Source organism: Primulina tabacum, chromosome 8 (assembly GCF_025594145.1).
Source record: "Primulina tabacum isolate GXHZ01 chromosome 8, ASM2559414v2, whole genome shotgun sequence".
NCBI classification, from domain to species: Eukaryota; Viridiplantae; Streptophyta; class Magnoliopsida; order Lamiales; family Gesneriaceae; genus Primulina; species Primulina tabacum.
In genome coordinates, this window is record NC_134557.1 from 40,470,808 (window position 1) to 40,497,683 (window position 26,876).

The window sequence follows — 26,876 nt, forward strand, 5'->3', positions numbered from 1 at the left end:
ACATCGCATTCTTGTCCAAACGCGATTTTAACAGAAGCGCCAGAGAAAATTAAGAACAGAAAGGAGCTACGAGATTCTCTGAGGAATCGGTGAAGAAAAATGATACGAGGAGTAATAATAATGAACGATCAGGGCAAGCCTCGCCTCGTCAAATTTTACGAATTCCAGGTTATCAGATTCTTTTCATAATATATCGATAATTAAACTCGAAGGGCTTTCATTATTTAGTGTTCTTTTACCCTTTTTTGTCTGATTTTTTCATTAAGATTGTTTGATTCTGATTTGATTTGTAAGATTAGCCTGTGGAGAAGCAGCAGGAGCTTATTCGGAGCATCTACAGAAGTGAGTTAAGTTTTTTCATGGTTTAATGATGTCTGAATTGTGTAGTAGACTAGTAGTTCATTTATTGAGCTTCTCCTTGCAGTTTTGTGCAGTAGAGCTGAGAATGTCAGTAATTTTGTTAAAGTGGATTCTCTTTGTGGAAAGGTATGCTGTCTATTTAGTGTCCACAACGAGGATTTGTGTTTTATATCATATGGTCGGTCTGTGTGTGGTTTTTAAGTTTTTGATTCGCAGGATGTGCGGCTTGTGTATAAAACATATGCTACGTTGTACGTTGTCTTCATTTTTGATAATTCTGAGAATGAGCTCGCTATGCTTGATCTCATGCAAGGTATCTTTAATTGATCATTGGATGATTTAATTTTTTGGATTTGAATCTAGAGGTTATTGCTCTCATTTTTCAGGCCTCATGATAGTTGAGATTGTAAATAGGAAGAGGAATGCATAGTTTAGAAAATGGGAAAGTGACAATACGGCCTTAGTTGTGAATTTGCGTGTGAAATTATAAATAGATTTTCTTGATCATGTGCAATGGTTTTCCCTTTATATTTTGAGACTCGTAGTGCTACTATCTCAGAGATAATGTTCAATGTGTACCGTTTACTATGTTATATATACTCACACACACGAGTTGGGGTGTGGTCCCTCTTATTCCTTTGCCCCTCGACTGTTTTGAAAAAAAAATAATAATAATGTTTTCAAAAAATTAATATTGTCTATATTTCATTTGCAGATTTTCAATTTAAGTGGTAGAAGGGGAAATAGAAATAGCTTGATCCTTGGCTATTCATTTGAAAATTTTGTTTTGCTGCCAATTATATTAAATGGGCTAATGCTTAACATTTGTTTTGAGTTTCATACAGACAATTGCTTCTGAAGCATATTTTGGATTTAAACATTGTTTATTTGTCTCTTGCATGGTAACATATGTCATAGTCTTGGATGGTTTAATCTTGATAGTATTTGGCATCGACCTTTATAATTTCCTTGGTAATATGTTATCAAGTTGATAAAAAGAGATTGTTGGGATAGTATAAGATGTATGCTTAAGTTTTAGGTATTGATAATGTCTTTTTCAAGTTCTCGTTTGTTCTCACTGGTTCAATATGCAGTCTATAATTCATCTTTGTCATTTTTACTCAATGATGGAACTACTTTTATTTTCCACTGACAGGATGGTTAATAAATTGCTCTATGTTATCTCCTACATATTAAAAAACTGTTCCTATGATGCTGGTTTTAATTGGATTTTCTCTATTTCTATTACTCTGATATCTTACTATAGTTTACCTAAACATTTTTTGGAATTTCTCTATTCCTTTTGCTTTGTTTGATTACTTCATTTATTTTAACAGTTTTTGTGGAGACAATGGACAGATGTTTTAGCAATGTGTGTGAGCTTGATGTGGTCTTCAATTTTAACAAGGTCAGACCTTTTTTATGCTTATCATCATAGTAGTCTGTACAGCAAGATGGTCTTTTAAGAGCAATTTGGTAGTTGATGTAGAAACTTTATCGTATGATATAGCAAACTACTGTCCACTGCTCCAATTAACCACAAGATGCATGTAATCTTTAAGGGGTGATCCTGGTGTAACCAGAGCCTTGGAGTTTGGTGATGCAAAATTGCGATTGATATTAACATTAGAAGAATGTAAACAATACATTTAATTCGCAACAGTTATGCAGTAATATTATATAAACATTGAAAATAAACCGATTGTTTATGCTGTTAAAAATATTATTCTATCAAGGACAATAGTTTTTTTAATGAAGATATGAGTGAGAGAAGGCTCATTTGATCCCCAATGACCAACATTAAGTAATCATTTGCACATTCTAAGTTTCATGTAATCGTGCTTCAGAATTAAACACTAATATTAAATCATGATATAATATTATCTATTTAATTCAATAGGCAATGATTATGTTAGAACAAAAATTTAAGAATATGCATTTAAAAAGAACACATTTATGTTCTTATTATAATTAATTTATTGAATTTTTGTTGTCTAATTATATGTACATAAATCTTTGTATTCTAGTATGTTGTGTGAAGTGTTTAATAATTTTTTTTCAAAAAGTTTGACATGATTAGTTGGTCAGAACTCAGAAGAATTTAATTTTCTCTCCTGTGATATTCTTTCTTTTATAACCCAATAATAAGATTTATACATTTATGATTTTTGGCTTAAAGTTTCAGAGTTTGTTTTAAAATTATTATGTCAGGCTTATTCTGTTAAATTCTTCTTTTTTTTTGGGGTTGGATTGGTGGGATTCTACATGTTTGGGCTAAAATTTTATATTACTCAAAGTTGAGGGAATTTGATTGAACCCCTTTATCGTAAGTGGCTCCGTTGACCTTTGTTTCTGAATACCTCGTGAAAGTCTCATGTCTAAAGTGAATCATATTTAGCATCAAGGAATGAAAAGACTACTGCCTGGGTTGAGAATGCAGTTGTATTTATCCACGAGCTTGGGAACTGACTGTCATTAGGCAGGAATACATTGTTATAGATTGTTGTTTATTGCTATAATGGGCTTATTACGGTGAAAATCACAATTGGCGGCTTGACTGTTGAGAAGGGGAAAGGGGATACCCGATCTCAGTTCTAAGCTAGTTGTAAGCATTTATCCAACTGGCCTGCTTCATTATATCTGCCTGCCTATGCAATTGGCACTTGTTCGCTTTACACCATGACTATCACGTTGAATATGTGATTGCTGATCAAACCTATGTCACCTTAGCTGAGGCTTATTAAATATGAACTTGATGAGCTCCATCGATTATTATCTAGTTGAGAAGTCATGCTAGTGACCGTGGATTGATATTTTTTGTTTGATCTGTTTTGCAGATGCATACAATTTTAGACGAAATTATTTTGGGTGGCCAAGTTCTCGAGACAAATTCTTCAGAAATTGTGAAGGCAGTTGAAGAAATTTTAAAGTCTCTTTTCCGCTCTGTGTGTGTGTGTGTGTGTCTGTTACACACACAAGTAAATATCAATATAGATTGTCTAAAATTGATGTTGACCACATATGTTTTGCAGGTTGGAAAGACATTCAAATTCAAGCACAGTAGGATCATCAATTTCTGGTTGGCAGGGTCGGTAGCAGCAGTTTAGCCCGTGTAACGTCGTCCATCTCAACATATTTATTCCGAGTTTGAGGAGAGTCCTCCGTGTGTACCATACATGAAGAAGTTGGGTCGTGAGAAGCATATATCTTCGTTGTTGTACTGCTGCTTTACAAAATTTTATTAACCTGCAGTAGTGACTTAAAATTCTTGTCTTTCCTGCGTTAGGATGCAATGTATAACATGCGACAGACGTCACCAAGTGACATGATTCCGCCTACTTTGAGAAGTCTGACTCCTTTAGCTGAACATCATATAGTTGGATTGTGAGTTTTGTTTGATATCGAAACTTTTATGTATACAATTTTAGTAAGTAAATTTTGCTATTGTTTGATTACCAGTCATGGCATGCATGCCTTTGAGCAGACGCAAGCCATATATCCAAATTTTATGTAAAGAAATTTTTTTATTGCGCAATGAGTTATCCTTTTGGTATAATTAATCCAACAAAGTTTATGCTATAATTAATCTGTTGAGAATTTCAAAATTAATATATATATATATATATAATATAAATCAAAAGTGAACATATATGAAGTTATTGTAACATACTTTTGGTTCAAATGTATTGATCAACGCTGATTTAGGAAAAAATAATAAATTTCTACCAAGTGGTTCTTTAATTTTGATATGAAAATTTAGTTGAATAAGTTTTATCTTTTAGATAAAACTTTTTAATTATATATATATATAAATATATATATATATATTATATAAATCATATCATGTTCTCCATCGCGATCTTATTTCATAAATCCGTCATAAATCTTGTTTATTTGTATAGTTACCACTCATTCATCCCCAAATTTAGAATTTGTGCTTATATATCAACCATTATGACTTGTGTCAATATTGAGTTTAAAAAATATGATCAGTTTGTATATTTTTTTTATGATAACCACACTTATTATTTAATATGTGAGTACGGTACAATAATTGTCTCTGTTGGTTAGAACAATCGAAACGTGGTGCTTGAGCTGTTGTACTTTTTAAAAAATTCGAGTTTTACCTTTACCAACAGTTATACTTTCAGTAAATCGATAAACATTCGATTCTTCAACTTGGTTCTATAATTGCCAAAAGCGAAATTATTGAGAGAGAGCTTTTTTGATATAATAATTGTTCATGTTGATAAGAATAATTTAAATATGATTTTTGAACTGTACGTTTATATATTGATAGCTTATTTATGAAGTGCATGCTTTACCACATAAATGGGGGATGGGCCTCACTCTTTATCATGGTTCGCCGGAACGGGAACGGCCTTTGCTGTTCCAAAGTTCCGGGGTGGATAGGTTGATGGCTTGTAGCGGCGTTTCGTATATCGAAAACGGCGATATAACGGTGGAAAACGGAGATGTAACGGTGGAACGGAACCGGAACGCAATTCGCGACGGTTTTGTCTTGAACCGTCGCTACTAGCGACGGTTTTATGTATGTAGCGACGGTTTTATTAAAACCGTCGCCGATATTAATATCGCTACTATAGAGATGGTTTGAATTAAAAAAAAAAATAAAGGTTCACGGATTCATTTAATCCGTGACCCATCCGCTTATAAAGTGCGCCCGTCTCTCCTTCAGAAATTGCTCATTTCCGCAGCATGAGTGAATATTGTTCTTGATTCATTATAATCATTTCTTTTGCGTCCTCTCCGCTAATGAATGCAGCATGAGTAAAGTGCACACTTGATTCATTTGCGTGAATTGTTTCTTGTCGCTTCAATTTTTCCACGGCTATTTTTCAGCTTTAATTTTTACTGGTCCGGAGATATTGTGTAATCCAAATTTCACAGGTATTAATTTTTTATTGTAATTAAAATAATTCTGTTTTATAATTTTTTTAATAAAAATGTTTAATATTGATAGGTAATAATATTCTTTGTTGATTTTACGAAGAAATCTTAAAAGGTAACGTTATTATTTTTGTTCATAATATTTATTATTGTTCGTTGATTGATTGAACTAAAATTTATTGACTGAATTTTATTTGAGCTAGTTTTTAAACCTAGAGTTGACTTGACAATTTAATTAATTTTACAGAAATACTATATATTTAAAGATTTTAAATAATATTATTTAATATATATTTAAATTCTTTAGTAACGACAATTTAATTAATACTAGTATATTGTTTAATTATGTATTATGAATTACTAATTATTTATAAAATTACTTAATCATCTTTATCACAGGTTTGTTTACGTATTATATTAAAATTCTTCGGTAAATTAAATATTTGTAAATCCTATGAACAATGGCTCCAAAACTCGATATTGGTTGGGAGTTTGGTAAATCCATCGGAGGTGATAGAAAGACAATACAATGCAAACTTTGTGGAAAAATTATAACTGGTGGAATTACAAGATTAAAGCAACATATTGCTTATGTTGCTGGAAATGTTGAGTCATGCACTAAAGCTCCAAAAGAAATATCATTGATGTTCCGAAAACATCTTCAAGATACTAAGAACGAGAGAAATTTAATCAAAAAAAAGAAAGAAATTGCTATTAATGCAATTCAACAGAGCATACATGGACTCGATAATTGCAGTGACAGTGAAGATGATGATAAATTTGATAATACCTATGAAGAAACTTTAGAAGATATGGAAAATAGGGCACTGCGAAAAGCAATGGAAGAAAGTCGTAGAACAAGAGCATTTGAGGAAGATATGCAAAACCGATATGGTTCAGGTAAATAAATATTTTATTTTTATAGTTGATGCGTATCCGATATGGTTCAAAATTAATGTATCATTTTAAAAACTTAATTTTAATGGAGTAATATAAAAATTCTGATCAAATTATATTATTTAATTTCAGGAGATGTTGGTGGTAGTTCATCATCACCAAGTGCAAATCCCAATTTAAGAAAACAGATGACTCGTAGCTTTAGCGTACGAGAGGGAGCTCAGTTACCATCAAAAGGGATTGATTCTTACATGTTTTCATCAAAACGAAAGAGTATAAAAAATTGGTTTGCTCCTGAAAAGGTCAAAGATGTTGGGAAGGCTATTTCAAAATGGTTTATATACAATGCAATTCCATTTCATGCAGCAGATAGTGGTCCATACTACCAAGCAATGATTAATACCATCGCAAATGTTGGACCTGGAGTACAAGGTCCTTCGGGACGTCAAATAGGTGGTGTTTTCCTGGAAGAGGAGGTCGAAGATATCACTATATATTTGAATACATTAAAATCCAAATGGCCAAAATATGGATGTACAATAATGTGTGATGGTTGGAGCACACGCAACAAGCATCCTATCATTAATTTTATGATATACTGCGATCGCAACATGATATTTCATAGTTCAGTGGATTGCACAAACAAAAGAGAGACAGCCGATTTTATATTATCTCTTCTGAATAATGTTATTGACGATATTGGAGAAGAAAATGTTGTACATGTGGTTACAGATAGTGAAAGTGCAAACAAAGCTGCTGGACAGAAATTGATGATTGAAAGACCTCACATGTTTTGGTCACCTTGTGATGCACACTGCATTGATCTTATGCTTGAAGATATTGGTAAGATGACAAAGGTAAAGAGGTGCATTGATAAAGCAAAGCAAATAACAAGTTTTATATACAATAGTGACAAAATCGTGAACTTAATGAAAATCTACACAAATGATCGTGAATTGTTGAGACCTGGAATCACTCGCTTTGCTACTGAATTTATTTCTTTAGAAAGTCTCGTCCGGTATTGTCAAGATTTGAAGAGATTGTGCACTTCAGTTGGGTGGCGTGAGTACAACAATACAAGCAAGAGAAGAAAAGATGTCGAAAAAATTACAGCGATCATTTTGGACACAAAATTTTGGAAGTCGGCTCGTGATATATGCACAGCAATGGAACCTCTCGTCAAAGTTTTGAAGTTGGTTGATCAAGACAATAAGCCAACGCTATCGATTATATATGAAGCAATGGATAGAGCTAAATTATCTATAAAAGAAAGTGTGAAAGACTGGCAATTGTACTGGGATGTGATTGATGAGCGTTGGTATAATCAATTACACCAACACCTACATGCTGCAGGTAAAATTAGATTATATTTACAAAAAATAAATCCATTGTTGTGGTTATCGTTATATAATTTTAAATTTGTGTGTTTTTAGCATATTTTCTCAATCCAATGCTCCAATATTCTGGAACATGTGTTTACACTGATGAAGTAAGACGAGGATTGAAGACAGTAATCAAAAGACTAGAGCCCGATTTAAATACACAAGCTGCAATGATTAATGAGGTATGATATTTATAAGTTTTTCTTAACATATTTTATATCCAGTATACTATAGTTTTTGTCAAACATGTTTCACATATTAAATTGTTTACTGAACAAATTGGAGAGTTTGGATCTCCACTTGCAAAAATGGCGGTTAAAAAAAGTCTTCCAGGTTTGAATTTCTTTATGTTTTTTCATAGATATTAAAGTTATACAATATATATCATATGTTTCATTTCTCAGCTGAATGGTGAAATGCGTATGGTGAAGAAGCTCCCCACCTAAGAAAACTTGCAATTAAAGTTCTTAGTCAAACATGTTCATCTTCTGGTTGTGAGAGAAATTGGAGCACATGGTCTTTAATACATACTAAGCTTCGCAATCGTTTGGCGATTGAAAAATTGCATAAATTGGTATATGTCCATTACAATATGCGGTTAAGAGTAAGAAATTTGATGCAAAAAAGTGGAGATGATGATTACTATAGTCCTATAGATCTTGATCACATATTCAAAGATGATGATATTTTAAATGAATGGACTAGAGATAATGAACCCTCTGTGTTGCAAGACGATGACTTAGAATGGTTAGATCAAGGTCATGAAATATCAAATGCCCAAGAGAGCAACAAGAACAAAAACAATGAGGGCACCTCAAGATTATCAAAAGGAAAAGGAAACATATTAAATGAAAGTGATGAAGCTGACAATGACGATAAAAGTGACGACAATGATGATAGTGGTGATGGGAACAATCGGGAAAGTGGCAAAAAACATGGAGACGCTGATCAAGCATGTCAAGATGATCAATATGATGCTGGCATGTCATGGGCACGGGGGAAAGAGAATTATTATGCAACACAAGACACTGATCATGGGTATCGTCCTGGGATAGAAGAACAACGTCGCTTTTTAGCAAGTTTGACAAGGTTCTCGAGTGCTGAAGATGATGAACATTTTAGTGGATCTTCAGATTCATATATGCGTGTGGAAGAGGAAATAAAAAATTTGGGCTTGGGGGGTCACCATCAATTTCACTTTGGAGATGATTCGAGAAATTACCATTGGAGCTCTCAAGATTTTGGTCGTGGTGCCATTTGATATAATGAACCAGACTTTGGGTATTCTCATGGTTCTAGGAATAATCAATTTGAGAGATTTTCTAAAAGTTGCCGAAATAGATATCATAATCCTCAAGCACCAGCAGCCACTGATATTAGACATGAAGGTCATGGTTCTATATCTTCAAGTGAGGCCAGTAATTCTTTTGGACATCAAGAATTTGGAGACTACCATCGTCGTGACGATACATTATTAAATTCTCCCTCATTACACCATATACATTCAGTTTCAAATCCACTATTCAATGCATATCCACCAGGACAATTTAACACTGGTTTATATCAGCAACCATATGGTGGAGATCAATTTTCTCAACTGAATCCCGAAGAAGAATACACTAATGATTTTGTTCCTCCATGTCATTCCTCATGGTATTAGTCTCGATGATATAATATTTACAGGTACCTTTCTATATAAATGTTTGTTTTCATCAACTTATATTTCATTTCTCATTGTTATTTTATTATCATATGATATGAGTAATTTAATAAGCTTAATATTAATTTCACTAAGAACATTGGAAAGCAAAGCAACTCGGTTGATGTGAGATGATGAATCTTGAGTCTTCTTCCCGCTGCATCCATCAATGAAAGACTAATAAACAAGAGACCGCAAGTCAACTATTTCTATTGAGAAATTTTCATTACAAAGTGTGAAAAAAACTAAGTTAATTATAAAATTTTTCTATTTTAATTGAAGTTAAATAATTTGTAACATCACTTTATATAAGATTTGATGGTTATTATTAGTCCATCACTCTAAATTAATTCAAATTTGTGCGAACTTATATATATCCAATCGAAAATATTTTAATGTTTTAATTAATTAAATACAAATAACTTTTAATAGTATATTTAATTTTTGATATGATTGGAAATATTTTAAATATAACGACGATATAAATTGTGTTCAATAAATTGTTAATAAAATTTTAAAAATATTTAAAATTCTTATTTACATCAAATATTCTATTTAAATAATATTTATTTTAATTTTTTTATTTCTAAATATTTTCCAAAAATTTTAAATTTTTATATATTTATAATATTTTTTTAAATACCCGTTCCGCGAAATTTCATTGTAATTGGAACGGTAGCATCCGTTCCGATCTCCGCGACCGCGACAGCGAACCATGCTCTTTATTATAACCCAACTATATGTGATATTTTTAGTTTGGTATATTTCATTAAATTAATTATAGTTTAGTAATGTTTTTATATCAATTTTAGTATTTTAAAAAAAAAAATCACGCAAGACGATTTCACGGATCAATTTATCAATCACCGGCGGACAAGCAGCTATCAAGGACAATGATTCACGTGATATGTTTTATGTTTGATCATATGGTTAATATCCATTTAGGTCTCTTTTATTTGTTGTTTTTCCCGAAATCTTCCATCTTCTTTTCGGACCGCCTAATTGATCTCTAATGTTATCTATTTTGTCATCTCTCCATTAAAAATTAACAGACGACTCAATTCTTCTTAATCTCCTGATACGCTGTCTCCTTCTCATTTCTCCCAAATCGAAGAACCTAGGACAAAGCACACCAAATCGCCAAATTGGGCCGTTGGTTGGTAAGTCGGTTGCTTTCGTCTCAAATTTGCAGATTTTTGTTCGTATAATGACATGAAACACCAAAGAAAGAGGCACTGAGTTCTTTCTATCACTGGAAATAACAAAAAATGAACAGTAAAATAAACTATGGAAATCGATAGTAAAATTTCAGCTGTTCTGTTTTGATTTCGTGTTTTCTTTCAGGTTTTTTTTGTGAAGAAGAGAATAGTGTAAAGATGGGTTCTTTATCCTCTTTAAACTCCATTTATGTGGATCGAGGCCACTTTGTTAAACACCAGGTAAATACCCAAATGTCTGATTCTTTCTGCTTGAGAACAGAGTATGTTACTCTTTTGCTCAGGTTGACAGTATTTTGAGCATTCTGGTAGTGATTTTTACATTATGCATTTCACAACTAGGTAGTTTTGAGTTTCCAGTATACGGGTTGTAAATTTATTTTGATTGGAATACAAATTTCGTGTTTAAAGGTTAGGAAGCTTTGTGTTACAGCTTCTGTTAGCACGGCGGCGCCACGGAACTCACAGTTTGAAGAAACGGAGGCCCAGAAATTAGAAAAATTCCGAATTGGTGTGCTTGGGGCTAGTGGCTACACTGGGTCTGAGGTATCATTGATTTGTTCTTTTTAATGTTTTTCATCTTTGTATTTTGGAATATTTCTGTTAACTTATTGAGAGATTATATTTTACTTTGTAGATTTTCTGTTGTAATTTGATTCTCCTCATTTCTTGGATTGTTGCATGAGTGTGGTTTCGCGGATTTCAGATAATTCGGCTACTTTCGAATCACCCAAACTTCCAAATAACTCTGATGACAGCAGATAGAAAAGCTGGGCAATCAATTGGATCAGTTTTTCCTCATTTGGTCAAGCAAGTATGTAGATTATTCTTCTATGAAAAAATTTCTCACCATAATTTTACTCGGAAAGATTATGGTCGTATTTTTTATTATGTTATACTTAAGTTACATCTTAAAGGTTTTCTTTCATGTGATTCTGAAGGAATTGCCCAACATGGTTGCTGTTAAGGATGCAGATTTTTCCAATGTGGATGCTGTGTTTTGTTGTTTGCCTCATGGGACGACTCAGGTTGATCACTTTGTGTCCTCCTATCTTCTGATTTCTGAACATGAAAATTTAACACAATTTACGGCAACTTTTAGCTCTCTTTCCCCCCATGTTTTTTGTAATTGAGGTGGATATCTACTATGTTCACAGCCATTTGTGGAATGAATTGTTCTTTTGGCAGGAAATTATCAATGGTCTCCCAAGTAGTTTAAAGATAGTTGATCTATCTGCGGTATTTCCTGAATCTGTATTTCAAGAATAACAAACCTTGTCCTATGTTATAATCATTTTGTGATTTTTTCATTGATTTACATTTATGAGAGACATTCGGTGGTCATGTAGGACTTTCGACTTCAAGATGTTTGTGAATATGAGGAATGGTACGGTCAGCCTCACAGGGCGCATGAATTGCAGGTTAAGTTTGTTTTTTGTGATGAATAATGGATAGACGTCCATTGTGAAGCTATCTGACGAGGCTCCATTTTGAACGTGTAAATATTCATGTTTCTGCTCAGAAGTTGATTTATAATACTATATTTTGTGCTCACCAACATCTTTTGTGCTGAAAAATACAGAGAGAGGCCGTATATGGCTTGACTGAGATATCTAGGTCCAATATCCAAAGTGCACGCCTAATTGCGAATCCTGGCTGCTATCCAACTTCAATTCAGCTTCCACTTATTCCCTTGATAAAGGTATGGTTTGTTTACCTGGTCAATGTTTTTAACAAGTGGTAGAAACAATGTTTATTGATCAATAAAATAGAGTATCTTGTCGTTTTTCATAAAAATGCCACTGAATCCCAGTTTCGTTTTTAGTTTTACTATGTTTTTACTTTCATGATATTATTTTACTTTACAAAATGCCACTGTATGTCTTTATATTTTTCCGACAGACGGCCACAGTCATACCTTGCACTTTATGCGTCTGCAGGCTAATCTCATCGAAGTTAAAAATATTATTATCGACTCAAAATCTGGTGCTAGTGGAGCAGGTTTGAATTTCATCACGAGCTCTCTGCAGCCTTTGCCATTAAAAAGTTGTTACTTGCGTTGTTAGTTAACTTATGCCCTCCTGATTGCCGCAGGTCGAGGAGCGAAAGAGGCAAATTTGTACACTGAAATAGCAGATGGAATGCATTCTTATGGTCTAACAAGACATCGTCATGGTAAGTAGTTTATCTTAGTATGTAGTGTCGTAATTCTGATGCCTTGGGATTATTAAGCCACAGACTCACATATTGAGTGTCCTATTAATAATATAACTTTATAGTTTGTAAATAAAATTAATTTTTAATAATTAATAAAAATTGGGAATGGAGAAGAAAATCAATTGTTTTTTTTTTTACCTTTTTTAGTAAATATGGTGAGCTAACCTGCCCCCAACCCGTCTCAACCCGTAACCCAATCCGCCAAAGGCCGCACGTTCCGCCAGCAGATTGTCGGACATTGTCAATCCTTCACAACTCATTATATTTTATAAATTTTGTTTTTTGGGTTATAAATATAAATTAAAAACACTGTACATTCTCTTGCTACCATGTAACTGAAAACGCAAGTAACAATTGTGACAAAAATTTGTACTTAGCAGCTGAACATGGTAATTGTTATCCCACGTATACGGAAAAGATTAAACTTCGTTGTATTTTGATTTCCAGTGCCCGAAATTGAACAAGGATTATCAGATGCTGCAAAATCCAAAGTTACAGTCAGCTTTACCCCTCATTTAATTTCCATGGTACTAACTGCCCTTGATTAGTAAAGTTTGATGCACTGAGCTTATCGACCTCATTTCTCACTTGTATTATCTTCAAGAGTCGTGGTATGCAATCAACTATATACGTGGAGATGGCATCTGGAGTATCAACGGACGATTTATATGAGCATTTGAATCTCTTTTATGAGGTAAATGCCTATATTGTAACTCGGGCCAACCTTTGGTGCCAGCGATCTATCAATTTCTTTATCAGGCGTATAATGACAAATTAATTGCATACATACATCTTTAAAATTTCTTTTCTTGACTGATTGCATCTGATGCTGCAAGACTCCTTTAGGGAATGATAATATGAAACAAGCTTTCAATTGAAAAGTAAATTAAAATTGGAAGGAGGTGAAAATAAGATTTTTGACACCTCTAAATGTTGAATATTATTAATTTTTTTATGAGATACCTAGATGATTGTAACCGCCTTTTTTTTCTTCTCTTACAATATGGTGTGAGAATGTGCCTTTACTCTGTTTGAACTGACTGACACCTTAAATTTATTTCATGGGTTTTTATTTTACAGAAGGAAGAATTTGTTATTTTGTTAAACAAGAATGAAGTTCCTCAAACTCGACATGTCAGAGGATCAAATTATTGCTTGATGAATGTGTTTCCTGATCGAATCCCTGGAAGAGCAATAATTATCTCTGTTGTAAGTTATCTTGTCTCTGAGTTTGTTTCTCCAATTAGCTTTGTCAAATAATCGCTGAGGCTGGATCTGCTAGGAACTTCTATTTTGGCTCAAATGTGCGATGCCATTTGCAGATTGATAATCTTGTGAAAGGAGCATCTGGTCAGGCCTTGCAAAATCTTAACTTGATGATGGGAATTCCAGAGAACACTGGACTTCTTTCTGTTCCTTTGTTTCCTTAGAATGATATTTCCGTTAATCCTTGCGCCCGCCGCGCCGCATTCGTGAGTATGCTTTAAGCCATTGATCTAAGGATAGAAGATGGTTGACCAAACTATGCAAATGAGTCTCTTTGAGCCTTAATATTACTCACATTAAAGGTTGAATTTAAGCTCAATTTATTTGGTTCGAAAATGCCATTCTCCCCGTTGAAGTGAAAACCATTTTTTTTATTGAATAAACATTGCGAATACTGCTAGCTTTCTCTGCACACCTCACGTATTCAAGGGTGGAAAAAAAAACATAGATGAGTATACTTAAAAAAAAAAAAAAGAAAAAGAAAAAGCATAGATGAATTATACATTAGACATCGCACGCTTGTTCAAAAAACAATGATAATAACAAATTATTTCAAGTTCTTTTGGTTAAAAGTTTTCGATTAAAATTGATACTTTATCAAATATATAGATTACATGAAAATAAATTACCAGGAATCGCATTTTTAAAATGTTGTCAATGTTAATTTAGAGAAAAAGAATTTAATTTTGAAGTATGATATTTTTTTAAAATTTAAAAGTTAATAGATATAGGTTTCGATATGAAGTTATTTTTATGATTTTGCTGGTGATTTTTTTAGCAAGGTGGATAATAATTTAAAATAACTCTGATATATATTTAATTCAAAAGGCCTTTTGTATTACTTTATATTTGTCGAAAATCTGCCATCAAAATTAACATAACCCCAACTGCTATTACGTTAGACGAGCAATAAATTTTGTGGACACAGATAAATAATGGGAAGTCATTGATTTAAAGGTGAACTGAAATGAGCATTCAAATTACAAATCAAGAGGAAAATACAATTTTAAAGGATGAATTTGGAATTTAACGCAAGTCACAGAATAATTTGATAAATTAACTCATTTAAGGACAAAATTGATCATTACACTTTCTCAAGGCCATTTCAACAATCCCTTGACATTTAACGAGAACATGTAATTAAGGAAAAAAAATCTTATTTTATCGATCGACCAAAGATGTTTACATGGATACAGATACAAAGGAAATCATGCTAACTATAAATTACAGACAACAACAATTTCGTAAAACAAAATACAGTATCCATTAACCAGAGCTTGCAGAAAGGTCACCGGAAAAACCACTCCCATATGAAGCAGAACCACCATATGATACAGATCCGCCACCTCCTCGTGAACTGGTTACCCGAGCTTTCTGCAATTGCCGAATCTTGAAAGCATCTCTAGGTAACGGTTGGCTTTGTGTAGTAGAAGTGTCATCATCTTCTTGCCCTGTGAACATAAGAAATATTTGTGATCAATTCTTTTGTGTCATTTTTCTCCTCAAGAATGAAAGCAAATGAAGTAAATCGTTAGCGTACTCTCAGAATCTTTTCTTTTTCCAGAAAGTCTGCCCCCCTGCTTATAATTGTTCGAACCAGATATGTTGCTGGTACTTGGAGCAGATCCAACTTGCAACTGTGGACGCGCCACAGATACCGCAGTTGCTGGAGTTAAATCGCTTTGCAAACATATGGATATCACAAAGTCAACATCAGGAGATGGGCCTAGAATTGAAGCACCAACAATTCATGATTAATCAACAATAGATGATAACCTTCGGTGACATTAGTTGCAAGGGATAAGTTCAGTAGATACCATCAACAGCTGGCAAATTTGCAGCAAAGTTCAATAATGCCGGAGGCAAAACTTTAATACTGCCATTCAACGGATTTAATGCTCCTCCATTACTCAACGTATTACCAAGTAACGTGCTTGGGACTCCAGGAAGCACAGGGGCAGCAGTTCCTGAGAAATCCAGAATTAACTTTTGAAAAATGAAACAAAGATTACAATCAAATTTAAAATCTAAAACAGTAAGTTTACCAACATGGACATCCACAAAAGTAAAGTTTTCCACGGTTACAAGTCATTCTTCTAAAAAAATGAGCACCATATTGGTAATCATTTTGGAATTTAACCCCGTCTAAGAGAAGATGAATCTTACATGCGCATTATAATTTATACATATTTTTTTAATACAATTTTAAAGCCAAGGGAAGAATACCCAAAATTTTGGTAAAGGAGGAAAATAACACGGACTCGGTGTCAGGAACTCAATAACTTATCTGAACGTAAAGGTTATTACAGAAAAGTACAAAGGATTTCACAGAATCACTTGAATCATAGAAACAGGAAATCGCCACTTTAAGCTTCTAGCTTTTGTACCAAACATATCTACAAATGGTTGACCTAAAAAATGATAAGAAAATGATCTACCAGGCCTTTGAGTCGGACCATAAATCACCATTCTTGATGTATCTGGATACACAATCTTCCCAACATAATTTGAAACATTTGGAGTTCCCGAAATGTTCCTATCTGCATTTGCAGTAGCAAGAATGCAAGATCAGGTGTGCAATGATAGTCCATGAATAGCAAGACGAGTATAATAATTACATCACCTGAAGAACTAGCTCCATTAGGAGGAACATGAATTTCAATCTTCTTCTTGATATTCTTAGAAAGCCACTAAAAGAAAAGGAATGCAACTCCAATCATTCTTTACATGTGAACAAAAAAGGTGATACGACTTATTTTCTCAACCAATGCAAGTGAATATTAAAATTCATTTGTTCCACCGTATTTTTGAGACAGAAGCGAGGGTAAATATTAAAATCATTGAGATTACACAAAGTACCTCTTGTCGAGTTAAATGATCCAAGTCTTTGGCTGAGCATGGCCACAGATCCATAAAACTATAACGTGATAAAACATCTTGCAGAGAACTCTCCAAAACGGACTCTCCATCCTCTCCCATACGAGACAATGCTTCTTTCCTTCTTTGTTCAACCTATAACATTTTAGATGAGTTTAGATGAAAGCTCGGATGAGATAAAAAAACATGTGGCTACATAATAACTCACATTTTTTCTATCAGTCTTATAAAAGTAGTCAACAATGATCATTTTTTGCTTTAGTCTAAAAAAACCTGATTATATTTTGTGAATCAAAACAAGGCACTGAGCCATGCAAAGCTAAATCATCCCACCAATAAACAAAAATAAATATATGAAATAATGAAACAAGAACTTCACATGTAGGGATGCACAAGAATAAAATTACCTTTAACATGCTGGCAAGATCTCCATACGTTTGCTCAAACTGGCTAAATCGTTTCCAAACCTAAAACAAAATAACATCCTTTTATTGACACAATATGATCAACAATTATTTCTTTTCATCTAATTCCTCAATGGTGATCCATTTTGAAGGCAGGTAGTATAAAACGAAAAAAAAAAGAAAAAAAAAATCATGACAAAGTGTTCAATATGAACTGTGGTTGCTTTAAGACATAGTATTATTGGTTTAAAAGAGCGGGGAACTACAGAAATCTGGCTGTGGAGATCATATTGCTGTAGCCTAAGGTTAGATTTTTATATTAACAACTTTGTGATGAACATTTGAGCAGCTTGTTACTTGGCCCTAAAACTAATTCAAAATTGCTAGAGAGAATATTTTCAAAATCAACAATAAAGTATCAAATTACAAAACAGAAAATCATAGAAACTGCTGCAGAACCTCAACAGATTCATCTGGTGGGAGCGAGCTCAAAGCTCTTTCAAACAAAGCACGAATATTTCTATCATCATTCAAACGGCACAAGAAATCAGCATATCTGCAATATAAAGCCATCAAAATAAAGCCTCAATCATTATATATGACAAATAACGTAAAAATGGTCTAATAGTCTAAAGGGCTCAGAAAACAGTTGAATACAAAATATATTTCGTTTTTCTTGTCCTGTATTTTGTTCAAACAGTTTAAATAGCATGAAAATTTGACATTTCTTCAAGTACTTTCAGTGCTCTAATTGTGTTGAATCTGCTGCATACAGTGTTCTAAAAATCGGCATAGGCGGCCAAAAATTATTTTTTATAAAAAAAATTGGGCTTTTAATTTAAATTAAAAATTCAATTTAAAAAATGAAAAGTAATTTTTTTATAGGTCTTGAACCAAAAGTACAACAAATAATGCGATTTGTTGACTTGCCCTAACACACCAAACTTCATCTTATCAAGTCAATACCGTGGAATCCACCTAGCGGCGCCTAGTCTCCGCCAAGGCGGCCTAGGCGTTGATCTAGCGTCCGACTAACGCCTAGCAAATTTTAGAACCTTGGTTGTGTCTTTTAATATACAACTAAATGACCACAACTTGACATGTTGGCAAATGTGCCATCAACAACATAACCTGAGTAACAAACGTTATTTAACACCAAGACAAAGATTACCAAGAAGGCAAGTCAACCTGGACTAGATAGACCGAACATAACTGGGTGTAGCCAGATCTACATTAGACCAGCCCACGAACAGAGCTGATAAAAATTATTTGCTTGATTTCTTAAATTTAACAAGGATTTAGTGTTCCTTTAGGCTTGAAAAGGGGTATAATGTAAATAAACTCGGGCAGAAACATCATTCATTCTTTGAAACAGAGCATTTTCTCCATTTAACTGTAAATTGTAAAAGAACTCACTCAAGAATATAGCCAGGCTCATGCATAAACCGTTTTAGACCCGCTTCAAAAATATTGTGTGCAACCTGCAAAAAATGTAGAAAACTGACTAAAACTAGAAGTCAATTTGAATGCATGTATTGCAACTTATTCAGTGATAATATTTTCTCCAGCTTTGAAATAAGAAGTTAACAGGAAATAAATACGCCAGCATATGCAGGCGAAGGAATTAATAAAGATATAAAGGTAAAATGCTGATTTTAAAAATGTTAAAGCTAAAATCAATTATACCTTGGAGTCCTTATCAAGACAAAAGGCCATCATTGCATATGCAACATACACATGGTAACTGCAACTTGGAGATTTCCGAGCCTCCAGAAAGTATTTGCGAGCTGCCTCCACTCCTTCGGTTCTTCTAAGAAATCGTATGAACTGCAAAGTAAAACATTGTCAGTTGTAACCAATCCAAGAAGTTCAATCTGTCGACATTTTAGCATAGCTACTAAATACAAAACACTGATAGATGATAAGCCGTGCTCGGGTACTTAGGAGTTGGCAAACAATCAGTAACAGTAAAATGATACCTCGTTCACCACAAGGAAGCTAAATTAATATCCAGAGTCCAAACTAATCAATTATATGGAATCTGACTTTTTTTTGGCATCAGTTATGAAAATAGAACCAGTTGGCAACTCATAGGTGTTTGAAATGTAATGGCCTAACGCTGCTCATATCAAGATCCAAGGCTTTCGATAGCAAGGGAACATAAAGTTAATAACTGTATTCTAAAATATAGATACAATATAAACTTTTAAATCCATGATCTTAGTATCTAGCATATACTGAAGTCAACCAGATAAGATGTGACCTGATCAATGATTCCAAATCATAAATATATAAACAAATGACAGTTCTTTTTGAGTCTTGTTTTGTTATCAGCCCATGTCTCAGTGACATACAGGTTGGAGAAGACTCTTTCCTCCACCATTTTCACATAATGGAAAGTAAAAGAAATAAGATATGATCATGCCTGGATATGTGATAAAGCTGTTGCATTCAAACCATCCCCAAGGAGGAGCTCATAAACCTTCTTTGCAGCCTGCAAGGCAGCACCACGGTAAGAAATAAAAGGAATGCCAATTATTATGTAGTTGAATGTCTTCAAACAAGCGAATGCATGTCTCATATATCAAACCTGAATTGCTCCATGAAATTCTTCTAGCTCAGCATAAGCATACTTTAGCATTTCTGAATCTGAAAATGAAAACATGAACTAATGAAAATACCGAATAAGAAATAGCATAAAGTGGTCTTGATAAGAAAGAGAGACAAGCTAGAGATGTACATATAAACAATTTTGCAAGATGCGTACAGCCAAACAAAAAAAAAATTCTTGGACTCGTATACAAAATTAAAATCACAAATGAATTTTTTTTAAAACTGAGAGAAATACCAGGAAGAGCCTTCAGTGCTCGCTGGAAAACTTTAACTGCAGATTCTGTGGAACCACTTTTTGCATGCCATTGGGCATAGTCGTACCATATATCAGGGTAATGATATAAATACATGAGGCACTAGAAATCAAACGAGTTAGTAGTCTTCCCTTTTCGCTATGCCCATAACTTACAATTTTTTTTAAAAAAAAAAAATTATAATTTTTTTAAAAGCACACATAAATCGAAACTGAAAAACCATAATCGGAAAGCACACTAATCGTTGGATCTCAACACAGATGGTGTAAAGCACAGTCCACTTAAGTGGCAGGTAAAAGTAAATCAGGAAAATATCGAAACATTAAGAACAGCCACGCTATTTCATATGTTTGAAGGTGATACAAGATCCATGTTAAGAACACAGAATTATGAAACAATTCATGAGTCGTCATGAAATTCAAATACAAAAAGACTCAAGAGCCAAAAACACTCTTCATCTATCAGCATGCATCATTACAGCAGAATCGTAGTCTGATAGAATAATTGAGCTGGGGAGATGTTCTAACAAAGCACATATTAACACACATGTCATTGTCTAGTTAACAAATAAAAGTGAGAAAGTCTAAACATTTAGCAGGTTTCAGTGTGAGATTTATCTCAAACACAGAGTATGTGAAATTTCTTCTTTGTTTCTTTTTTTTTTTTCAGTATAGAGCATGTGAAATTTCTAACAAAGAAAGAAAATTCTAGAAGGCATGAGCACCTCCTTTAATGAGGTTAAGCATGATACCTGCTCAAAAGCAAATGCAATTCTTTTATTTGCAGAAGCATTATCGATCCTCTGGGGGTTGCCTCTGTAAACAAATTAACACAAATTTAACTAAACTTAGCTTTCATGATGTTAGTACCCTGATTTGTCCAGAAGTATAATGATCCCAAGCAACAAAAGAAAGTAAATGACATAAAACAAGCAAAAACTAATTTCTGCAAAGAAAAACACTAATAACAATGAAAAGGACGACTGTACAAAGATGAAAGATTCAAAAATCACATTCTGGTGCAACATGAAATCAATGATAAAAGTATGAAAATATTACGTTATGTGTCTAAATATACAGAAGATACAGCAATAAATCATAAACATCAAAGACTCAACCTCTTCCACGCCAAAATGCTCAAGAACAAAGGAATCAAGCCATTAACTATAAATTTTGCCTGACTAAAGGTATCAGGAAGCTACCCATCCAATACTAAGGCGCAAATGTCACCAAGCATGAACGACTCTGTAATTGGGTAAAGTATTTAGTAGGATTTACACCATTGGTACAGCCAGAGTGCAGAATTATCAGCTTAAAAATACCAAGTTCAAGAAATTCAGGGAAGATAATCCTCTATCGAGGCAACGATACAAACAAACCAATCACCAATGCCAAAAAATAAACAATCGGAAACGTGAAATCTGAGCACCCTGCATGTATATAAAACCTTTAAATTTATTGGATGAATGTATATAGATGAATCCCTCACATTTACACTGCAATATAATTCCTAATAATTCCAATTTACGAGGACAAACATAACAACAAGAGAGGCACTGGCTTACTTCTCAAAGCTTAATAACTTATTCCATGCCATCCATTGCATTTCCTCCTGAAAAGTGTATAGTTTCACCAATTCTTAATTTAAAAACAATAAACTGACGAGAATGAAAATCTGAACACCACAATCCAAAACATTACCAAATTCAACATATGTATATGTAATCAGCTGGTTCATGCACAAACACATAGTTATAAATACATGCATGACTATTCCCAACACGTTGAAGTGTTTGAACCTTTTGACGACACTTTTCTCAGCCCACTGACCAAGATCCACTCAAGTAACTAAGACTATCTTTCTAATAAGAAGAAAGAAAGGTGGAAAACCATCCATGATATATATTTGGGGTAAAATAATACCTTAGGAGAACCTGAAGGAGGAACAGCTAGCATATTCCAATCAATTTCATCTACATACTTCTTCCGCTCCCTGTAAACAGCCTTTGCACTGTTATATTTTGGTTGATATTCAGACAACAACCCTTTTGCCTACAAGATATATTAATCATGAGATGTAACAACTTCCCTTCACAATTACTTTCAAAAGCATGACATACCATTACAGCAACAACAACACACATAATCCTTTATCCCACTAAGTCAGGTTGGCTATATGTATCCTCTTACACCATTGTGCTCCTCAAGATAAAAAAAATTAAACAGATTCCACTGAAAAATGAAAAAAATCTTAAGAATATTTTCTGATTCTGAAAGCTAGAGGTTTGCCAAATACTCGTGTGTAAAACTCTGTTTTAGTATACATCCCTTGCAGTTTATTTTCTTCAATAATTATGCCTAGAGTTTGCTAAAATGAAAATCTGAACTTGCTAAGAAATCTCATCCAGAAGACATGAATAATTTGCGGGATATGGTGTCATACTAACTGTCTTGATCTCTTGGCTGTGTACTCCATTTTAATGATTATAACTAAACATATATGCCGATCATTACGGTAGTCTTATCATCTCCAATAATAAAGACTTTGGATTGAGACAACTAATGTGTGTTTGTATTTTTTGATAATATCACCCTCAAATAATTATTAAAGGCATTACAAGTAAATTATATCTACGAATACAAGCCTAATTGTTAGTAATCTCTCTGTATGTTACAATTAAAAAATACCGCTTGCCAAACTAACACATTAAATTAGATTTTTAAAAATATTAACACGATATATTACATTAAATTGACTGAAAGTGCACATCTGGTCACTGTCAATATGATTACATGATATCAGAATGATAAAAAAAGTTCAATATGCTATAAATCATCTTAGCATGATATGTAAGCTTTTTAACAAGCAGAGTACCCAGAAGAGCAGCAAACAACTTATTTCCTGTTGCTGACTTCTGATCGGAGCTTTTACAAAGAAAACTATCACATGTTGTAAGTCTACCATTTACACTGAAGTCAGAAACTAATTCTACCAGAGCACGGCTAACTGAATTTTCAAAACTCTCATAGTCCCTCCAGAGCTGTTCCACATGATGAGTAGGCAAAACGATAGCCCTTTGGTATGTCTTGCGTATCAAAGTCATCCTTTGCGATTCCTCTGGAGTTCTTTGTGCCTGCTCCATTATCATACAATTGGGCACACAAAATAGTGAATTTATTGCATGAAGAGACAGCAAACTAAGTACTTTGACTTTTGAGCATGGACATATAATAATTGTACCGGCAAGGATTTTAAATATGCAATATATTCCAACCACACAGGACCAGATGCAATGTCAGCCCCTGAAACAAATAAAATGAGCTTAATTTCGGAAGCCAAATTACTAGGTTGAATGGTGAATGTAAGAAATTGAAGATGCAAGTTCGTAGATACTTGATACAGAGCATTATGAAAGGTTTAAAAGTCACTGAAATAAACATAGGGATAGAGAACATTTTTAACAGGTTGAGGGGTCAACAAACTTTTGTAATCACTAATATCAAACAAACCTTTTTTTTACAATTTTTTTACCAAAATATTCAACATGTAATTGCAATCAAATAACAGCATAAACAAGTCCAGCCTAAGTTTTACGAAATCAATTCATCAAGGTCATATCAAACAAACTAGCTGAAATTTCAAGCAATTTTTATCCTTGAAAAAATTTAGACAAGACCCGGGAATTCTCACTACAACAAGAAGAAGTATGGACACATCAGTTGATTTCATCACGAAGTTTAAGAAATGGCCTTCAGGCAGTTCAGATAAAGATTGACTCAGGACTAGAGCAGTTAGATGAACTTTACTTTGTGGATTCACTGTAATATTCCCACAGGAAGATTTTGGCAATTTAACATACCGACATAATTAAGCATGAAATCAAATGCATTTTTGGTCTCTTCCTGACCATCTATTCCCCTCTTGTCATTAACTTTCCTAATGAAGCGGATGTAGCAGCGCCTGAAATTGACATTGCGAAAGCATGGTAATCATCATCAAGTCAGTTTAAAAACAGGTAAATAAAATCTAAGCAGCAAGTTAGGAGACAGTAATAATAAGATGCACATTGTATAATGCTACAACTATAATGAGTACAAAATCAGTGAATAACAGCAAGATCCTCAAAAATTATTATCGATTGATCCCTCCCAAAGCCAACACAGCAATCAACTAGAGAGAAAGTAGAACATATATATACCAAAGAGGAACTTGCAAACAATTCAGAAGGCAACGACTAAATACTTGTCTGGTTGCTTCATCATCATTCACAGCCATGTGTGCTTCTACAAACTGCTTCCAAAATTTTGCCTGCAAGTAAGTGTAGGAAACTTGGTCACCTAATGTGTTATCTAGCAAAAACAAATGTGTGCTAGGAAGAATCTCAATAGTTTGAAATAAATAATGCAACACGAAGAAAGTATATTGACAAGGTTAAAAGCATTTAAACTTCCAGATACGTAATAACTATTTCTAAATAGAGAAACAAATAGATGATATTCACAGTATAAATAGGGGACTACAGGTTGTACATCAATAATAATAGAGAATTGAAAAAATAAAACTAAGATATCAAGCATTAAACAGCCATGACCAGTAACTGTGGAAATAGGAACTTTTTGTGAAATTGCAACAGACATTGCTTGCCTTCTGGTAGACCTACTTTTATGATTCTCGGGCTTGTTTTTGTCTAGGCCCAATATAGTAGGTCCTGTATTAATGTTGGAGTGCATAACACGTACACAGTAAAGTCTCTATCAAATGTGTGCACCTCTTTAAGTCTTTCATCTAGCTATTCATAGAATAGAACTTTCAATTATATATTCACCAAAAACTTCTTCAGAAAACATCAGGCATACACATATCCACATTTTATATGTTCTGCACGATACATAACATATATCACACCTAAAACTTATTTTACATTATAATGCTGGTATTATTTTATAACATTCACCATGCAATTGATGTTATATAGCTTTGAGGATGAGATTATGGAGAAAGGGGTTACCGCTGTGGGGAATGTGGTCAAGAGTTGCTCATATATGGCCACCGCTTCTGAGATTGGCAAACGCTGAAGAAAAATTAAAAACACAATAAGTCACATACCATATATCATAAACAAGATCAAGTGGGAGGAAAAACACACATCCATGCACCCACGAAACAACAAACCAAAGAATTTTACCAATGCCTCATTTGCAAGAACTTCAGCGGCTTCAGCGTTGTACTTATCAGACATAATGTTGTCTTGTGTCTTGTTATCCTTCAACTTCAAGCCTTGTAAGATCAACAAACCAAACAACTATCAATTTTGAATGCAACAAGAATAATTTCTAATTCCAGTAAATAAAAGTTTCCAGTTTATTGAACTACAAAAGAATGAAGTAAATAATGGAAACAAAAGGAATGGTTCTGAAGATTCGGTACACGAGCACCAGAAACACGTATATGATCCACATTACCGTCTGACCCGACTAGATTAGGGTTTATCAAGAATTACAATCCCCGTTCTTCTAAAGTTGGGGTTGTTTTGACGATAAGGCAAACAGTTAAAATTTTACTACATTTTATGATTAATCAGGAAGCGGTAAGAAAAATTCCCGTCAATCGAAACATTCCAATTTATTTATTTGTTTTGAGAATTAAATATTCCGATTAATGAGGTGCATTAAAGATACAATTTAAACAAGGGTGGTCTTCAAGATTCTGCTAGCACAAAACTTACAAGAAACGGAGATAAAAATTGATACAGTCTCGTTAGTCATTAGTCTCATCACCCAATTGAGGAGTACCAAGAATCACATTTGAGAGCCTTTAATACAACTACCCCCATTCTTCTAGTTTGGTGTTATTTCAGCAATTAAGTGCAATAAAGTATAAGTTTTACTCCATTTGACGATGAAATTGGGAAAGAACAAGAAATTTTTATTGATTCCAGATAACAGAGATACACCAATTAACAGAAAGTAAGCAAGATTGAATTAAAGATACAGTTCAACAAAGACAGTGATCAAAATTCAGTGGAAAAATATATTACCAGAGAGAGTTGTAGATTTTGATTCTGCGGTCCCGTTGCTCATGAGTCAATTAGGGTTTATCAAGAATTACACATCGAAAAACTTAATTCAACGATTCTTCAATTCGTCGCACTGTGGCGCTAATTTTCACAAGTAAGTGAAAGAAAGTAGTAAATCCAACTCAAGCTAATGGCGGATTAAAGAATAATTTGAAGGGAAACACAGGAGAATGGAGAGAGGCGCCAGTAGACGACGGCGGAAATTTGATTGGTGGCGGAGTAACGGTTCCGGGTAAGTACCAGGTCGTCTGGCCCAAATATAAAGAATCAAAAAAAGGAAACAATATTGATGAAATTTGTTCAGAATCCTAAAAAATTTAAACAGGAAATATATATAATCTATAATATATATACCATGTATCTAAAAGTTTAAGACACATAAAATAACTAATTTTTAGTGTCATGATCTGTTATAATAGTTATATATATATATATATATTAATAAACTGTTAAAATTTCAATGTAAATCGCATATAGCTAATTCGATAGAGTTTTGTTTTTCCAAGCATCAAGTTGTATGTTTAATTCTAATTTAAGTTTTTTTTCTTATTTATTTTTTTAATTTATATATCAAAATTGCAGTGTAGTGTCTCACTATTTCTTATGATTACATTTTGATCATCATTTAAATATAAACCAAATGAATTATAAAAAATATTCTACAAGCATTTAATGAGTGCATCGATATATCAATATATATAAA

At 33.5% G+C, this 26,876-nt stretch overlaps 3 protein-coding genes across 7 annotated transcripts; 2 read left to right on the forward strand and 1 right to left on the reverse strand.

Moving 5' to 3' along the window:
- On the forward strand, positions 1–3,815 carry LOC142554168 (AP-3 complex subunit sigma-like). Of its 3 annotated transcripts, none has more exons than XM_075664836.1 (7): positions 2–168; positions 300–342; positions 425–486; positions 577–673; positions 1,698–1,768; positions 3,198–3,269; positions 3,393–3,815. In XM_075664836.1, exons 1-7 carry the CDS (start codon positions 100–102, stop codon positions 3,465–3,467), a joined length of 489 nt encoding a protein of 162 aa, XP_075520951.1. In that variant the 5' UTR covers positions 2–99; the 3' UTR covers positions 3,468–3,815. The 3 variants fall into 3 exon arrangements, with proteins under 3 accessions (XP_075520949.1, XP_075520951.1, XP_075520950.1); XM_075664835.1 differs by having other exon boundaries at positions 6–168; positions 3,198–3,289; XM_075664834.1 differs by having other exon boundaries at positions 1–168; positions 3,198–3,815.
- Positions 3,816–10,207: 6,392 nt separating this feature from the next.
- LOC142554169 (putative N-acetyl-gamma-glutamyl-phosphate reductase, chloroplastic) lies at positions 10,208–14,285 on the forward strand. Of its 2 annotated transcripts, none has more exons than XM_075664839.1 (14): positions 10,208–10,413; positions 10,594–10,688; positions 10,878–11,012; positions 11,173–11,280; positions 11,408–11,494; positions 11,655–11,705; positions 11,816–11,887; positions 12,049–12,168; positions 12,407–12,467; positions 12,561–12,641; positions 13,131–13,210; positions 13,288–13,377; positions 13,764–13,892; positions 14,006–14,285. In XM_075664839.1, exons 2-14 carry the CDS (start codon positions 10,626–10,628, stop codon positions 14,111–14,113), a joined length of 1,185 nt encoding a protein of 394 aa, XP_075520954.1. In that variant the 5' UTR covers positions 10,208–10,413; positions 10,594–10,625; the 3' UTR covers positions 14,114–14,285. The 2 variants fall into 2 exon arrangements, with proteins under 2 accessions (XP_075520954.1, XP_075520953.1); XM_075664838.1 differs by having other exon boundaries at positions 10,209–10,410; positions 10,596–10,688.
- Positions 14,286–15,065: 780 nt separating this feature from the next.
- On the reverse strand, positions 15,066–26,465 carry LOC142554170 (cleavage stimulation factor subunit 77-like). Of its 2 annotated transcripts, XM_075664840.1 has the most exons (23): positions 26,135–26,465; positions 25,283–25,374; positions 25,106–25,168; positions 24,296–24,405; positions 23,957–24,057; positions 23,338–23,399; positions 23,090–23,230; positions 22,020–22,148; positions 21,662–21,708; positions 20,849–20,912; positions 20,079–20,199; positions 19,821–19,879; positions 19,656–19,724; positions 18,917–19,057; positions 18,647–18,711; positions 17,690–17,786; positions 17,234–17,293; positions 16,809–16,961; positions 16,573–16,639; positions 16,388–16,489; positions 15,767–15,916; positions 15,490–15,675; positions 15,066–15,400 (listed from the first exon to the last, which is right to left on the reverse strand). In XM_075664840.1, the coding sequence occupies exons 1-23, from the start codon at positions 26,175–26,177 to the stop codon at positions 15,216–15,218; spliced, it is 2,307 nt and encodes a 768-aa protein (XP_075520955.1). In that variant the 5' UTR covers positions 26,178–26,465; the 3' UTR covers positions 15,066–15,215. The 2 variants fall into 2 exon arrangements, with proteins under 2 accessions (XP_075520955.1, XP_075520956.1); XM_075664841.1 differs by lacking the exons at positions 25,283–25,374; positions 26,135–26,465 and having other exon boundaries at positions 24,340–24,405; positions 25,106–25,169.
- Between the last annotated feature and the right edge of the window lie 411 nt (positions 26,466–26,876).